The sequence below is a fragment of the Callorhinus ursinus genome, unplaced genomic scaffold (genome assembly GCF_003265705.2).
Source record: "Callorhinus ursinus isolate GAN/ISIS: 27379988/994484 unplaced genomic scaffold, GSC_fseal_2.0 scaffold13, whole genome shotgun sequence".
In the NCBI taxonomy this organism is placed as follows: Eukaryota; Metazoa; Chordata; class Mammalia; order Carnivora; family Otariidae; genus Callorhinus; species Callorhinus ursinus.
The window spans coordinates 43,519,518-43,538,233 of NW_027397075.1; the positions used below are offsets into that span (position 1 = coordinate 43,519,518).

Here is an 18,716-nt window from a genome sequence, read left to right on the forward strand (position 1 = left end):
TACTGAAACCATCCCATATGTTATGGTGGATATGTGGTTTTATGCATTTGTCAAAACTCGCAGAACTCTAAAACACACAAAAAAATGAATCTTAATATAAGCTACAGACTACTGTCAATAATAACTTATCAATATTGGTTCATTAATTGTAACAAATATACCACACTAATGCAAGATGTTAATAATAGGGGAAACTATGAGAGTGAGGTGGGATGGGGTGGGGCAGGTATAGGGAACTCCAGGTATTATCTGCTCAATTATTCTGCAAATCTAAAACTATACTAAAAACTCAAGTCCATTAATCACTAAAAATAAAAAAAAAGACAAGTTGAAGACTGGGAGAAAATACTTGTGAATATTATTCAACAAAGTGCTAGTATCTAAAATATATTTTAAAAACTCTAATAATTCAATAAAGAACCAAACAATCCAAATGGGCAAAAGACATGAAAGACATCTTACTGAAGAGGATATACAGAAGGCAAATAAGCATATGAAAAGATGTTCAACAGAATTAAAACCACAGTTAGCTATCACTACATACCTATCAGAATGGCTAAAATTTTAAAAAGTGACATCATCAAAGGCTGGCAAGATACGGAGAAACCTAACCACTCATACATTGCTGATAAGAATATAAAATGATACAACCACTGTGAAAATAGTTCGGCAGTTTTTATAAAAAAAAACTAAACATGCAGCTACCACACTAACCAGCAATTGCACTCTTGGGGATTTATCGCAGAGATATGACAATTTATGTTCATCAAAAACCTGTATATGAATCTTTATAGCAGCTATCTTCGTAACATTCTGAACTTGGAAACAACACAGATGTCACTCAGTGGGTGAATGGTTAAACTAAAGTACTCCATCCATACCATGGAATACTACTTGGCAATAAAAAGGGACAAATTTGATTCATGCAACAACCTGGATCAATCTCCAGAGAATTAATGCTAAATGAAAAAAGCAGATCTCAAAAGGTTACAGAATTATATGATCGCATTTACATAACATTCTTGAAATAAGAATATTAAATGGAGAACATATTAATGATTGGCAGGGGCTAGGGAGAAAGTGTGGGCAGGAAGACAGTATGATATAAAAAGGTAACATGAGGGATCCTTATGGTGATGGAAACCTTCTATATAGACTGTACCAACGGCAATATCCTGGCTGTGATATTGTACTATACTTTTGTAATATGTTACCATTAGAGAACCTTTGAAGGGTATATGGGATCTCCATTATTTCTAACAACTACATGCGAATCTACAATTATCTCAAAATAAAAAGTTTAATTAAAAAAATAAAACTTGGCTGTTCCTCAAAACCCCGAGTTAACCAATTCCTTTTCTGAACCACCTCAGCATGTTACTCAGTACTGATAATACAGTATTACTACATTTTTATGTTCTATTTTGTTGTTCTCCCTTATTAAACTGGGCGCTCCAAGAGAATGTCTTAAAGGCAAGATATGTTGTGTTCATCTACACATTCCTAGCATCAAACACAGACTAACACTCTCTAGGTGTTTTATAAATGTTTGTTGAATAAAACAGATGTGACAGAAGTAATCAAGAAGGCAATTCAATTACTAAATTGTATTTATATTTAATTTACTATTTGTAAAGTTCTTTTTAAAAAAGGATTTTATTTATTTATTTGAGAGAGAGAGAGAGAGAGAGCAAGCACAAGTAGGGGGAGCAGCAGAGGAGAGGGAGAAACAGGGTCCCCACTGAGCAGGGAGCCCAATGCAGGGCTCGGTCCCAGGACCCTGCAATCATGACCTGAGCTGAAGGCAGACGCTTACCCAACTGAGCCACCCAGGTGCCCCTGTAAAATTCTTATTTACTGGCTCATCAATAATAAAATCATCTCTTCAGTGATTATTAAAGATTGCTTGCTGCCTTTCCCAACTCCTTTAGTAATACCACCAGATAACAATAATTTGGAGTGGATAAAAGTATGTGTTTCATGGAGTATTACTCAGCCATCAAAAAGAACAAAATCTTGCCATTTGCGATGACATGGATAGAACTAGAGGGTATTATGCTAAGCAAAATAAGTCAGTCAGAGAAAGACAAATACCATATTATTTTACTCAGATGTGGAATTTAAGAAACAAAACAGATGAACATAGGGGAAGGGAAGGAAAAATAAAAGATGAAAACAGAAAGGGAGGCAAATCCTTATAAGAGACTCTTAACTAGAGGAAACAAACTGAGGATTGCTACAGGGGAGGTGGGGGGGGATGGGGTAACTGGGTGATGGGCATTAAGGAGGGCTCTTGGAGTAATGAGCACTGGGTATTGTATGCAACTGATGAATCACTAAGTTCTACCTCTGAAACTAATAATACAGTAAATATTAATTAAATTGAATTAAAAAAAATTTTTGGTTATGTGTTTCTGCCTTTTCTCCTACAAAGAGACACAGTTTCATTTAGCTAAATGGAATGCTATCTACCATAATCACTTTACAAAGAAATAGAAGGAGCCTATAAACTTTTGACAATGCCTCAGGTGCTTATTTTCTGAAGTTGTAAGAAAGCTTAAGGTAGTACATTCATATGGGTAGGAACTTTTTTCTTAATTGAACTGAAAAAAAAATATTAAGTCATAAACACAAGCTCAAATTATAGTCAATTAAAAATGGAAATAAGATTGGATAAGATTTCAGCAGTCATAAGAGATGGATACAATAATTAGAGCTGAACAAAAAAATAAATATGGATCACAAAAATGTAATCTAGAAATGTAAAAAATAATAACAATATATATTCCACATTATGACTAATTAACAGATCTAAAAAGAAGTGAGGATATATATAATAGGAGGCAATGCATAGAGAGGGAATGCCAAAATCTTTTCCAACATTTTTCACACAACTTGCCAACATTCTATACTAGTTTAACATATCAGATCTAAAAATGCCATCTGAAACAATTCTTAGTCTCAGAGTGAAACAGTCCAAGACTGTAATGCCTTTTTATAGAAACCTTCATTTGATACCTTTTCTTTCAAATTAGATGTTAGGAGTAAAATCTGTATTATTTAAAACTTTACCAGTACTTCTGAAACATCTATTCAAATATTTAATTTAGGAACCATCTCATCAATTGGAGTCATCAATACACTTTGAGATTTAATTAAAGACAAAAAGTTTAAATAGTCTCTCATGACTTGAAGCAGAATAAAAGCTGATGGGGAAAACATAAAATCTTTTTGTCAGTTATAGAACCCTTGGTACTTCTTTCTTGAGTGTTTTGTTGTTGTTCAGACTACCATTAGAGTAACACTTTTAGTCTGTCTCTGCCCTGCATTCTCATTTCTCCCTAAGGCACTTTACACCTATTTCCTTAGAACCTTCTTATGAAGTGGGGACTGTTATTATCAGGTAACATGTTCAAGGTGCTATAATTTAAAGCCCATGTTCTCATTCAATATGTTCTATGCTTCCCTACCATTCATTGCTTGGCTGTCCAAGATCTTACAAATAGTACAGTAGGAGGAAGCAGTACTCAAAATCAGTAGTTTCCATATTTGCTCAACACCACATCCATTTGAAATCTCTATTCTTTACATTCTACAATTTACTTAAGTGTGGTCAGTAGAAGCATCATGAGGCACATGTTAAAAAGGCAAACTTCTGGGTCATCACCCTATTCCTACTGAGTCAGACTGAAGGTGGGCCCAAGAATTAAGTGTTTTTAAGTAATAATCCACGGTGATTCATATACATACCAAAGCTTGAGAATCATAGCATCACATCTTGCACCTTGTTGGAAATATAACTTTTTAGAGTGTAAAAAGGAATGGATTCAGAGACTGAGAATTCTTGTTTTGCTACTTACTGCCATGTGACCTGGGGCAGGCAATTTAACCTTCCTGACTTAAAAATCAATCAATCAATCAATCAATCAATCAATCAGTTTACTTTCTTACAAGGTTGGTATCAGATTCTAAATGAAATCATGAATGCCAAGAAACTACATACTGGCAAATAGCTCTATTAGAATAACTGAATATAAGAGGCTAAAAAAGAGCTTTAGAAACATAGTCGAAGTCAACACCCTTTTAACTTTTTAAATGAAAATAATTGTTTTCCTGTTCATAAAAAATTGCACATTCACCATAAAAATTTCATAAAAAGGCAAATAAAGTGAGAGCACTGGACAATCGTATTATTTATAAATGCTGATATACTTTTATTCATGCTTTTAAAATTTTTAATATTCTTACTTTCTTTTCATTTTCTTACATAAGAGTAATGGTCTGAAGAATCTTAAATAATAGTGATGATGGCAGATACCCTATGTTAGTCCAGATTTTAATGAGAATGTCTCTAATATTTCACCTTTAGTCATGATAGGTGTGTGTGTGTGTATATAAAAATATAGTACTTGCTGTATTTAAGATCTGACCTTACATATATATATATATATATATATATATATATATATATATATATATATATTTTAATTAGTCAATGTCTCTGGCATTTAGTGAGATGATCACATGGCTTTTCTCCTCCAGTACAGGGATATGGTAAAATATCCCTAAAATATCTTAGTCATAGTATATTATACTTTTAACATTCTGGTGGGTTCTAGCTCCTAATGTTTTCTTAGGAATTTTTCTGGTATGTCCATATGTAAAACTGGGTTATAGTTTTACTGAGGAATATCTTTCTATGAATTAGGCTATTTTTAAAAATATTTTATTTATTTATTTATTTGACAGAGAGAGAGAGAGAGAGAGAGAGCACAAGTAGGGGGAACAGCAGACAGGGAGAGGGAGAAGCAGGCTCCCCGCTGAGCAGGGAGCCCAATGCAGGGCTTGATCCCAGGACCCTAGGATCATGACCTGAGCTGAAGGCAGACACTTAATGACTGAACCACCCATGTGCCCCTATGCTGGTTTTTAAAAGAGAAAAAAGATACTTTCTTTTAAGTTTTGAAACAGTTTTAAATGGCACAAACCATCTGTTCCTTGAAGGTTTGAAAGGTTTCACTTGTGAAAACATTTTGCCCTGACACTTCAACAAGAACCAAAAGAATAAGGAAAACTGTCCTTAATTTATAATTTAGATTTTATATGTTTTCCTGCATTTATTTTGCTAATTTGCAATTGCATAAAAATAAACTGCCCATTTTATCAAGATACCTACTCATAATTATTTTGAATTCTTCCATGTCTGTAGTTAAAACCCCTTTCCTAATATTTTGCAGGAGAGGTTTTTCACATTTTTATTACAGATCATGGAAAGGATACCAATAACCAACTACCATCAGTTATAGTATACTCACACAATTTAATTGTCATAATAAGTTTATGAGGTAGGAATTATTATCTCAATTTTACTAACCTCTAGTTGAGTTACTTTCTCAGGGTGACATAATTAGTAAGTGGCTAAGTTAACCTAGTCTTAGTGTATCTAGCTCCAAAGCCCATGTTCTCTCAGACAAAATGCCTTTCACTAAGAAGGTACTTTTGAAATCCTTACTGGCAGAGGACTTGATTAAATTGAACAGAGCTGGATGTATCTCTCAAGGTGGTTTAACTTTCTCCACTTTCTGCAACAGAAAGTTTAATCAAAGATTTTAAAAAACTGATTTCAAATATCAGTTGAGATCATTTTTTTTCATTCTTGAGGAAGGAAATATACTTAGTCATACAGATCTTCCTCGATGTATGATGGGGTTACAACCCAATAAACCCATGGTAAGCTGAAAACATCCTGAGTCGAAAATGAATTCAATACACCTAGTCTACTGTGCTCAAAACACTTACATTAGCCTACAGTTGGGTGAAATCATCTAACACAAAGCCCATTTTATAATACAGTGCTGGATATCTCATGTAACTGAACAGTACACTGAAAGTGACAACCAGAACGATTCTAAGTGTGTTGGTGAATTTACCCTTGTGATTGTGTGACCAGTTGGGAGCTGTAACTGCTGCTACTGCCCAGTATCATCAGAGTATCTTACCGCAGATTGCTAGCCTGGGAAAAGATCAAAACTCAGAACGTGAAGTACGGTTTCTACTGAATGAGGATCGCTTTTCACATCATTAAGTTAAACCAAGGTAAGTCATGGCCTGTTCGTGTATTCGTAACTGAGAAGGAAGAGGAAGATAATACAATAGATCCTAGACTTTCAGTTCATTTTTCCTCAGGAATTCAGTCTTTTCTACACCAGCTATGAAATTGGGTAGGCTTTAGTATTCCACTTTGGTGAATGCTCATTTTCTTTAAGGAGAGTAGGGATAAAATAGTTGCAAGCAGTACAATTCCGCCTTTAAAAGAAATTACGCCCAAGGTTATTATTCAGAAGCAACCAAAAAAATATTTACAGGCAGCCCTGAGAATCCCACATGACAGGGAACAAAGAAATGCAACACATCCATGTGATATTTAAGTAGTAGGTAGATGCTTTATTTTCCCTGGTATTAAGTAGTAACACTATTTTTTTTAATATGTGAAGAAAATACTGTTTTTAATGTAAGAAAAATTCCTTTAAAAATTTCCAAGAAAACCCTATCTTAATACCTCATTCAAAGTACCAATGAAATGAAGTATTAACTCACTAGTCTTTATTTTCATATTTTGTTCACTACATTCTAAGAAGCATGCTGGCAACATTCCTTGTTTATTAACCATATATATTAAGAAAATAGTCAGCTTTAACAAATATCTAATTACCTCAGATATTGCTTAAGAAGTAAATTTTAAGACCCTAACAAAGAATACAACTCTAAGTAAATTATTCATGTCAAACCATTTTGCCTCACTCAAAACAACACTAATATGTTAGTGCTTGCTTCCCTCTAATTCAAGAATGACTCAATTTTCTAGCAGAGAGAAATTATTTATATATTTGGGCTGACTCCACATTGCTCCTACTAATAAAAGCCCGTGACTGTTAATGAGAAATAGCCAGTTCCTCGCAATGTCTTTGGTTTTCCATGAGTGTGGTCATTCGGACCAAAGGATCAAAAATGAGCCTACCCTCTTAAAAAAAACTGTTTGAATTATTCTCCCTCAAAGTACCCTTGTGCGTTCTCAAACATAAATTTATTTGGCACATGTAGGAATAGCACACTGCTCTATCTGATCTTTCTGTCTTTGTTTACCACGAGTTTTAACATTTAACCTTTGGAAAGAGCTCAGAGCATTCTATAAACGTAGAAGGTAGTATGGTAGAATAAAAAATAACCACAAGACCTGGGTATGAATCCTAGCTTTGACACCTAATAGCTACTTGGTTTTGGAGCTACATTGTTTATATTCAGATTCATCACGTATGACTTTGGCAAGTAACTTAACCTCTCTGTTTTCAATTTCCTCACCAGTAAAATGATGATCAAGTGCTCACCTCTGACAAAGACTCTCTCCTTAACCTAACTCCAGTGCTCTCTAGGCCTCAAACTTGGTGTCTATCCTTGTCAAGTCTACGTCACCCAGTTGCAGCAAGAATCTTACTAAGTCACTCTAGATACCAAATTCTTTATCCTTCACTCTTCATCTAATCATTTTGGTCTTCCTTTAGTAAGAATCCTGTCAAGTCAGTTTAACCAGAATCCTCCCTCACCCCTGATGTTGCCTTTTAATACTTTTTCATCCACTGACCCCTACCCTTCTCCTTGGCTATAAATCCTTATTTATTTGTTCCTGTACTCAGAATTGAGCCTAGTTCTCCCCTGAGATCTCTTTTCCCCTACTTCAGTAGTTCCTGAATAAAATGTGCTTTTGCCACTTTAATTACTGTCCAGCTCTGATTCTAATTCTCATAGGGCTGTTGTGAAGATTAAATGAGTCAATACATGTTAAATGCTTAAAAGAGTGTTTGACCCATAGAAATATTCAATACTAGCTTTTGATAATATGATTATTCTTCATCTACTATTTGCAGGTGCTTTGCATTACTTTTGACAAGCCACTATATAATATTCCATGTACCATGTTATTTTCCCATGGACATTTATTAGATCATTTCAGTTTTTACTACATAATACTGTAAATGTAAGTTCATTTCTACCTACCTCTCATTACTTTCTTAGGAAAAAGTTATGGAAAGGGTGTTACTAGGTCAAAAGGTATGAATGATTTTAACACTCTTGGTAGAATTACCAAATTACTTACCAATTTATACTCTATGAACAGAATGAGTATTCATCTCTACATCCTTGATAACAATAAGCATCATCACTTCTTTGATTAAATATTTCACTTTGCATTTATTTTGGTATCAGTGAAGTAGAACATTTTCCATATGTTTATTAGCCATGTTTAATTACTCTATAAAATTATTTGTTTATATCCTTTTCCAATTAAAATATCAGTTAAGGGGCGCCTGGGTGGCTCAGTTATTAAGCGCCTGCCTTTGGCTCGGGTCATGATGCCAGGGTCCTGGGATCAAGCCCCGCATCAAGCTCCCTGCTCAGAAGGAAGCCTGCTTCTCCCTCTCCCACTCCCCCTGCCTGTGTTCCCTCTCTCGCTGTGTCTCTCTCTGTCAAATAAATAAATAAAATCTAAAAAATAAAATAAAATATCAGTTAAAATTGATTTGTGTTGTGGTAGATTACAGTTTAAAAATATTCACCACCTCCCCACCACCAATACCCTTCTCTCATGATTCTTACTCCATTGATGTTGTGTTTAATAATTTGCTTTGGCTTCAGAATGAGCAGACTTCCTTCGGGCCTGGACATATGACTTTCTGTTTAAGAGGAGGTTAGCAGATATGAAGCAAGCAGAGGCTTACATTGTGTATATGCAATAGGAATTGTTTCTGCTAGTACCATGTGAAGAGTTTTCCTTGGGGGTACTACTCCCTCTTTGGTTGGGGCCCCAAGATGAAACACATAAAACAGAAGACTCAAACCAAACCTGCATGGAAAAGCCAAAAGCCCAGCAGAACAGTGACCTAAGACAGTGCTGTCCGCCTGAATCCAGCCTAGTTCCTTCAATTCCCAGCTGACCCACAGACGCATAATTGAGAATAAATTACTGCTGTTTTAAGTTACTGAGTTTTGGGGTGACTTATTATGTAGCAATAGCTAGTTAGTAAACTTATTGTATTATACTATAAAACTCTGAAGGAAATAGATTCATATATAATCTACTAATCAAGAAAAAAGCTAGAATTCATATCCAATAATACATCTGCCTGCTCATTTTTTCTTTTTCTGCTGAGAATACCTAGACACAATTTTCATTGATGTTTATACTTTCCACAAATGTTCTCATGTAAAATTACACATAATAAATTGATATGAAAGTTAAAAATTCTGTTTGCAAGCAACTGTCTTTAAATTCCTTTCCAACTAGATAAAATTGTTCCGTAAGTTGAATTCATAATGTTCAACTTCTTATTTTAAACATCACAGGGCCTCTTTCCCAGTTTCTAAGCAATAAACAGATTATTTTTAAACTTTAAACTTTGTACATGAGTGCTTCAAAGCAATATAATTTATATAGAAATGCTAACACACTACATGGATCAGTTGTATGAGCAATTAAGAAAAAGGTGACTACAGAAAAGACAACAAAAATGGTATCTGGGTATAAGGATATGCGTTTTGTTTTGTTTTTTTAAGATGACCAAGAAGATACAAAGGAAATTTAATTTATTCAAAACTATAATTAATATTTTAAAGCAATTTAAGATGAAACATAAATGGGATTGTTGGTTTATATTTATTAAACCATTTAAAATTAGTATAATACCAAGTAGATAAAAGCTTCTTGAGAAATATTTGTAAAAGTCAAATAATCAGAAGCAAACAATATCTCACATTTGATTTTAGCATCAGCAGATAAACCAATATTGACAATGAATTTTTTTAAAACCTATTTCTTGTCTGCATTAGTTAGGCTAGAGAAATTACAGCAGAATATACCAATTACAAAAGGGTTAAAGATTTGAGCTACTTTTAATAGTATGCCAAAAGTGAAAGCATTTATCCACATGAGTTGTTTTTAAAATTTTTGTGTGTTTTAAAAAAGGTTAATGAAACAAAAGTTTCCCTAGAGAATTAAAAATTATTAGTGTTTCTATTATAATATAACAAGGCTAAAATTTGGAAATTCTGGCACAGCAGCCTATTATTCAGGGTAGAAACAGAGTTACATACTGGCCATACCCCAGAGAGGAAGCTCTTCAGGACTATGTGTGCTCACTCAAAACAATGGAATGACTATTTGCACTGAAGGCACTGCACTACTGCTGAGGAATCCTCATTAGGGGGCACAACACCCCTTCCAGAATGTTAAACAAGAAGGGATCTAGAAGGGCTCAGGGCACTGGAAAACAACAAAGCAAACAAACATAAATGAACTCAGCTTTTAAGTGAGCAGAGAATATCTCTTATTTTCTAAGTATTTTTAAAAGTCTAATAGCAGATGCTTGTTAGCAAATGCTAATAAAAAAGTTTAAAGCAAAACATTAAGTATTTTTAAAATAAGCTTTTTTCTATAGACTTAGAGAACAGCAAAGAGCAAAACCCACTGAGAATTTATGAATATTTTAGAATGTTGGAAACTATACGTGAAAAACAGAAAATCTAACGAAGTGCTCTCTTTCTCCATCAACGGGTCAGAAATAACACAATGGCTTTTTTTATTATTGTACCTCCCACAGGCTTTTTCTTGCCAAAGCCAAGAAACCTCAAGGACACACAAAAAACATTCAAAACACTTTCCTGTCTCCTCCAATCCTAATTCCAACAAAAAACTTGTAGGAGTTGGCTTCAAACTTAGGCTTGTAATGAAATGTGAATTCTTAAAATATGGAGATTGGCTGCTAAATTCTTTTGTGCCTAAAATTAATGATGGAAAGTAAAATATACTGAAATATTTAAAATGTGCCTCCTTCTTACTATAACAAGCAAGGGCTAGCTGAAATACTATAATTAGTCTCCCTAAAATGGGTCTAAACCCCTCCCTTGCCATTAAAAAAATGATTCTAGGTACAGAGGTAACCCTTGTGCTTCCATTTTTACAAATCATGCAGCATAGACATAACCTTTGAAACAACCTCGAAAATGCCCCCAATAATGCAGTTACTATGGTAACTCTTATAGGCTAGTTCTCTGAAAAGACTCAGATTCCTGAATCTGAACAAGGTTACCTCACCATCTTCTACACTTTCCCCTTCTCATAAAATTTATCCTTTATCATAACACTTACAAATCCAATAGAAAAATATCTACCCCATTAACCATACAAACCCTATTTTTTCGGCTCAAGGATTATTTTTTTTAAGGTAGTGAAGGCAGTTTTTTTTTTATAAACTTTTTTTCTTTTTAAGATTTATTTATTTGACAGAGAGAGACACAGCGAGGGCGGGAACACAAACAGGGGGAGTGGGAGAGGGAGAAGGAGGCTTCCTTCTGAGCAGGGAGCCCGATGTGGGGCTCGATCCCAGGACCCTGAGATCATGACCTGAGCTGAAGGCAAACACTTAATGAATGACCACCCAGGTGCCCTCAAGGATTATTTTTTAAAGTGTACATTTTCTGGTACCTTTTCTCTTGGAACACTGTCCAACAAAACAACAGAAATCAAATTCTACTTTTGACCATCACTCAACTGTCCCCGAGTTGTCTTTTTAATTTTTTCCCGTTATAGGCTTTTTGGAAAGAAAAAAACAATTTGTGATATATTTACTATGTCAACAATACAAAGTGTTTTTTTTTTAATTTTACAGATATGATTAAGATATATAACCAATGGTCCCTCTAAAAAATGCTTGCTTTTTAAAAATTTGACTGTGGGGGAGCCTGGGTGGCTCAGTCGTTAAGCATCTGCCTTCGGCTCAGGTCATGATCCCAGGGTCCTGGGATCGAGCCCCGCATCGGGCTCCCTGCTCCTCGGGAAGCCTACTTCTCCCTCTCCCACTCTCGCTGCTTGTGTTCCCTCTCTCGCTGTGTCTTTCTCTGTCAAATAAATAAATAAAATCTTTAAAAAAAAAATTTGACTGTGGGACATGAATCAAATTTAGTGAGTAAACATCTGTGTTACATGAACAAAAAGCCAAACACATTCCTAACTGATACTTGCCCAGTACAACGCCCCCACCCAAGGGATCATAAGGGCTTCTCTTAAAAAAGATTTTCCATAAAGGAAGTCACACATATACCAGCTCTAGACACCAAAGAAAATTCTATTTAATGATAAATTCCATTTGTGTAGCAAGTTAGAGTTTATAAGGTGATTCCATGTACTTTATACCTTATTCAATCCTTAACAAGAAATTTGTGAAGTAAACAGAATATATACTATAATCTCCACTTTAAAGGGGCAGTTCTGTCTAGGGGGCGGGGGTTGGAAGCCCCAGGCTGAAGATCAACAGAAGTGAGAAACAGAAACACTTGCACCACTCACAGCCTAGGGCAAAACACATAATGGAGTAACTGGAATTCTCCTTAACACAGGCAGTAAGATAGCTCACCTCTGGGAAGTCTCAACTGGGAGCTGGGTTAGGGACTTGTGCTATCTGTAGGCTATGACGGTACCCTGCTTATTTCTCTACCCACTATTTTAATGTCTTTTTTTTTTATTGTGGTCAAAAACACATAGCATAAAATTTATCATCTTAACCGCTTCTAAGCAAACAGTTCAGAAGCTTTAAGCATATACACAATTGCAATTGCTGTGCAACTGATTACTGCCTTTTTACCTATTCCCTTACTAGATCATAAATTTTTAAGAGCAAGAATGATACGTTGTCTGTTGCTTTTAGTGCCTAGCACAGCTGAGACATAGAATATTCACAGTAACTTACTGAATGCGTACTTATTCTGCCTGTCTATGCACCTGCCTACCCACTCATCTACCTACCTACCTCAGAATTGAGATGTTACCAAGGGTGTATATATATAAGTATGTTAATTTAAGTCAAAACTTTTTCTAATTTGGCTGCCTAGTTTTCCAGTTAGGGGATATGGCAGATATTCTCTATAAACTGGATGAGTGTAATCTGTAGTTCCAAGATTTAAAAGAAAAACACTTAATATCATAAGATAAAGCATTTTAACAAAAAATACTGCACTGGCAAATGTGTACTGAAATTAACAATATCTTGATTTTCCTAATTTGTTTCTCGAGCATGCTGAACTAAACAAGGAACATCTGAAATCAAACATCCTATAGTCCTACTCTACTCAAGCTTTGTGGTATACTCACTGTAAACAAAGAAGGTGAATGATTCTAGTGACTAACAAATCCTTTTTCATTTAGTTTATGTTTAATTCTTTATTCAGTTTATTTTTTAATTTTTTTTAAAGATTTTATTTATTTATTTAACAGAGAGAGAGAGAGACACGGCGAGAGAGGGAACAAAAGCAGGGGCAGAGGGAGAGGGAGAAGCAGGCCTTCCGTGCAGCAGGGAGCCCGATATGGGGCTCGATCCCAGTACCCTGGGATCATGACGTGAGCTTCGGCAAATGCTTAACAATTGAGCCACCAGGCACCCCTTCAGTTTATTTTCAACTCTTTGCTTTCGATAAGAAAACTTGATAGAACAATAAAAATAATTACTGGTGACGGACTAAAATGCAAATTGTTTTTAGTGTACAAGTGAGGATTTGTCTAAAAATTGACACTGCAACAATAAAACCTGCATTCTCACGTATATAGCTATTTAATAAGGTTTCTCAGAGTTTACTTATATAAAAACTGAAAAATGGAATAGAGTAATATAAATTTATCTCAATAAGAAATGTTTATGTGATAATTATTAAAATTTATAATACATTTGTACATTTGTAATGTTACCTTGACCAGCTAAAAATAATAATCAGGGTAATGATAATTACAACACAGAAAGAAAAATCTCTTAGCATCTTCTACTAATAGACAATTAATAACTTAATTTCAATTTACACATATATGTATCAGACAAAAGTTATTAAAACATAAAATATATAACATTAAAGTTCAATGGAAAAGAGCTGTAAAATTTGACTGTTGCAGATTTGCTTCACTTTTTAAAAAGATTTTATTTATTCATTTATTTGAGAAACAGAGAGCAGGGGGGCGGAGGGGTGGGCAAGAAGAAGAGCAGAGGAAGGACAAGCAGAGTCCATGCTGAGTGCAGAGCATGATGCTGGGGCTCAATCCTACAACCCTGAGGTCAGAACCTGAGCTGAAATCAAGAGTCAGACGCTCAACCGACTGAGCCACCCAGGTGCCCCCAGCTGCTTCATTTTTAAAAAAACAAATCATGGTGAGTATCACATGCTTTTATATTTAGATTACCTGGACACACTTAGTAGAAATATTTAGCAGTTTTGTTTTAAAATGTGAATATTTGGGCACCTGGGTGGCTCAGTCGGTTAAGCGTCTGCCTTCCGCTCACGTCATGATCCCAGGGTCCTGCGATGGAGCCCCACATCCGGCTCCCTGCTCAGCGGAGAGCCTGCTTCTCCCTCTCCCTCTGCCTGCCACTCACCCTGCTTGTGCTCTCTCTCTCTGTCAAGTAAATTTTAAAAATCTTTAAAAATAAACAAATAAAATAAAATAAAATGTGAACATTTAAGGGGTGCCTGGGTGGCTCAGTCAGTTAAGTGTTAGACTCAGTTTTGGTTCAGGTCATGATCTCAGGGTCGTGAGACAGAACTTTGTCCAGCTCTGTGCTCAGTGAAGAGTCTGCTTGAGACTCACTCTCCCTTTGTCCTCCCTGACCCTGTCAAATAAATACATCTTTAAAAAAATAAAATGTGAATATTTAAAATACACTGTAAACTACATTTTTAAAAATTATTTAAGCTTAAGATGAAAAATTTCAGATGTAAACTTAGAAATGTCAGAGAATACAGTTTAAATAGTAGTTTAATAAAATAAAAATGATAAAATAATAATAGTTTTAAAAATTCTTTGAAGGAATACATGAGCAAAAAAAGTCTAATCACAATACTATCTAAACCATGCTTCCAGCTTTAGGATATTAAATGTGAAACCAGTGCAGATTTGAGGAATTCAGATTTTCAGCTTCATCCTGAATGGTATCAGTATAGTTAAAGATAAGTTATATCCTAAAATATTCAACCAAAAACACATGTTACCCACCATGGGAGAAAACTAAAGGGTTCTTAAGGCAGAAGGTACTATTATCAAATCAGTTGCCTGACTTACAAATTCTCTAGTAACAGCCTTGTGAATCATGATGCATGCCCAGACTAAAGAATAGCATTCCTTAGCAAAAGTTAAAGTTATGGGAGCTTTCAGGATGTGTTTCTTTCACTGAAGCACTTAGTTAAATTATATCATTTAATAAGAGTGCCTACATAGTGATGAAATTATTGGCTGCATTATCAATATTATTGTTAACTGCAGAATCTAAGGCAAAAAGTGGAAGTATGTTACAAAGTGTTCTACTGGACCAAATTGCAAGCCTCACAAAAAACCACTGTCCCAGTCTTTCAAGACCATCAGACATACTTTAGATAAGTAGCTAGGAGCTACTAGCTAAGGCTCCTAAAATACAGTGTTTCAATTAAAGAAAGTCACTGAAAAAAAATTTACTTAAGGATTAAAAAATAATTATAATAATTTCAATAAGTAACATTTCTTTACCACCCACAGATGAGGGTGCAGCCTCTAAGCTGTGGGCTGATATTGATTTAAATAGACAAAGATAGAATGCATTTTAAAGTAAAAGAAAGCAAGATCTTTGATTGACAGTTCTTGGAAAAAGGTTAAAAATTCAAAAGGACTGACTGCATGTGACTCAGAACCTAAAAGCTTTTTTCTCCTCCCAACAGAAGAGCAGTCTCAAGTAATAACTGGTTGCTATGGAGATAAGAAACTAGAGAGATCAGAGAACTCAATTTGCAGTTAAATGGGCTGGAAACAATCCTTACTACTTGGTGAAGGAAAGCGATTAAAAATATACATGATTGCCAGAGGGAATCTTTTTCACCTAGCATTTCCCAACCTCATTAATGAACAAGAAGTCTAAAAAACAAATGAAAGCCCAAGGTGTCTAAGATTGAGCATATTAAACATAATTCAGGATTTCACACATTATCACAAATCCTTCTAATTCTGGATGACTTTGACTCTTTTTAGTGGTACTTGTTAGTAAATACTGGAATGAGACTAAAATTGTGTTCAAGAACGAACTAGTATAACTAAGGGGACTGGAACTCCAATGGAAAAAAAGAGCATGACAAATGGAAAAGTAACCAGAGTAAGAAACAGATTTAAATAGTGAAAAATCTTGGGGTTTTGAAAATGTCTTCACAGTCAATCACAGAATACCTTTGTGAGTGCTGTAAAGGGCTGCAAACGTCACCGTGAAGAAAGTTGTGGAGTATTTCCCAGCATTAACTAAATGAGGAAAGGCCCTTTTTGTGTCTCGGTATCGGCGCAGGCACTGGATGAAGCGAAGCCAAGCAGGAATGCACTGAACAATGGCCCGTACACCATATGAATATTTGTGGCAAATTTCTGGTTCTGTGAAGATTTCAAAGAAGAAAAAATTGTAATTTAAAAAAATAGCCTGTTCACATCATTTCGTTATATATTATAACCACTATCAAAAGTCCATAAAAGCAAGAAGCGTATGTTTCAGAATCACTTTCTTCTTTGTAACAATTATATTCTCAAACTTTTTAGTGATAGCTAAGCCAAGGAAAGAAGGTAAATACACAGGGTGAACCTACAGGGAAAATCTGCCCTCTCATATTTCGGACTACCTGTTCTGAATCACTTTCTTTGGAATGTGATAAAACTATAGGAAAATTAGAAGATGAGTACACTAATCAAAGGAAAAAAAAGTTCTGTAATTTAATACATATGGAAAACATACAAATATCACTGATGACTCTAGTCAACTTCATGAACACCAAACTGCCTTAATATATGGCAATGGGTTATACATGCTCTACTCCACCCTTTTTTAATGAAGAGCAGAGTTTATATTTTTAAATGAGAAGAATGGAGTTGGTAAATTAATTTTTCTTCAAATTCTGAGAATGCATTATAGTGCGATCAAGCTACAATAGAGTTGTGGTCTGCTGGCAATCAATGAAAATGTGTTGCCGCTGGCTCGATTAACTTTATTAGTCAGTTGTTACATAATCTGCCTAAATTTGGTCTTTGTCATTAAGGCAAAATTCCTTAATAACTTGTACTCCTGGCATACACTAAGAGTGGGAAAAAGAGCCAGAAGAAAAAACAAGATCCCCAATAAGAATTAAAAAACAATCTAAAATGACTTTCTCAAATCATGTGATCTAACTCTAAATAATCAGTATTTTTGCTCATTATAAAGCAATACTGTGATGGAAACTGTTGGCACTAAAGCATTTGTGATATAACTACCAGTGTACTAGAATTCTTTTCTTTTTTTTAGTTTTAGAATTCTCTTAAGCATAAGTTGCAAATCTCTTGGCAAATGGATGGCTAAAATCATAACATATAATTTAAGAGCCAAATTATATCAGATAAAGAGACTGCTAAAAGAGTGCCAAGTACATTTAATTAAGTTTATAATATTATTGGATGAGTTTTCACCATGATCTTAAATTTCTCATTCCCAATATTTCTTGGTTTACATTGGCAGTTTAGAGGTATGGACGCACATTCATACCCTACCTTCTGAATTATTTGGCAACAGGCCCCCACTTTCATCCCATTTGAGCTCAAAACTGTAGAAGCAGATCATATATTCCAGGTCCATCAATATCACTGACAGGCTGTTCAGCTGATCGGCCAGCCAGAAATCAGCAAAGCCTACCTTATGGAAGGGGGCTGTAAATACTCGAAACTGGGAGAAAGAAAAAAAATCAAAAAACACAGAGACAAGAAAATTCATATTAAAATTCTCTAACTCGTGTCTGACCATGCAGTATGATTACTTTAGTTGATAAAATGGAAACCAATGAGCCAATCACAAACACCAGGAGGGACCTGTCAACAGTGGCTAGGTTGAGCATTAGTAGTGAAGGGAATGAGCTGAATAGAAAACCAAGAAAGGAAATTAAAGTGCGGTAGAAAAGGCAGGCATAGCTATATAGTTAGAGAACAGAAAGCAGAGAGGGTAGGAAGAGTTGAAGCTGAAAGCACAGGGTGGCAGGAGACAGAAGCACAGACAGGATGTCTAGTGTTAGGCTCTAGGGTAAATTCTGCTAGGGACCCAAGTGCTATGATAATTTCTGGAATATCCTCCCATCTTAGCTGGGATGAGAGCTTAGTGAACTGAATACAAAGCTCTTCTTTGCCTATAGGGAGAGGAAGGGAAGAATGGTACATCACCTGAAGCATGCCTGCCTATTCTCTAACCAAAGTCACTTTCATTTCACTAATGCCATGGTAATAATGGTATTTATCTTGAAATTATGCCACAAAAATCATCAACCCATATCCCCACTGTTATAAAAACAATGTTAAATGAATTCAGATTAAATGTACTGAGTACTAATCCATGCTATATATTTTTCTCATAATGTATTTTTCATAATCCATTAACTATAACAATTCTATGAGCGTGATACATTTCATCTCCCCCTTTTACAGATGACCTAGAACAAACTCATCCTGACCTATTCTGTGGAAGACTGTTCAGCACTGCAAAGGAAAATCTGGCACTGCAGAGAGAGGAAGACTTAGATACTAATGTAATCATCAGAAACAGGCTCCAAATGTGCAGAACGCCTTGAGAGGCCCTAAGGAAAGTGAAGATGGAATGAAGGCAGCT

The 18,716-nt window shown here is 35.2% G+C and overlaps 1 protein-coding gene across 1 annotated transcript in view; it reads right to left on the reverse strand.

The window, feature by feature from the left end:
* Positions 1-18,716, reverse strand: part of XPR1 (xenotropic and polytropic retrovirus receptor 1) — a 252,234-nt gene that overhangs the window by 40,012 nt on the left and 193,506 nt on the right. The window contains exons 10-11 of the mRNA XM_025877687.2: positions 17,615-17,786; positions 16,277-16,471 (exon numbers count right to left, since the gene is read on the reverse strand). Of these exons, the coding sequence (XP_025733472.1) occupies positions 16,277-16,471; positions 17,615-17,786 (367 nt within the window). The remainder of the gene's footprint in view (positions 1-16,276; positions 16,472-17,614; positions 17,787-18,716) is intronic.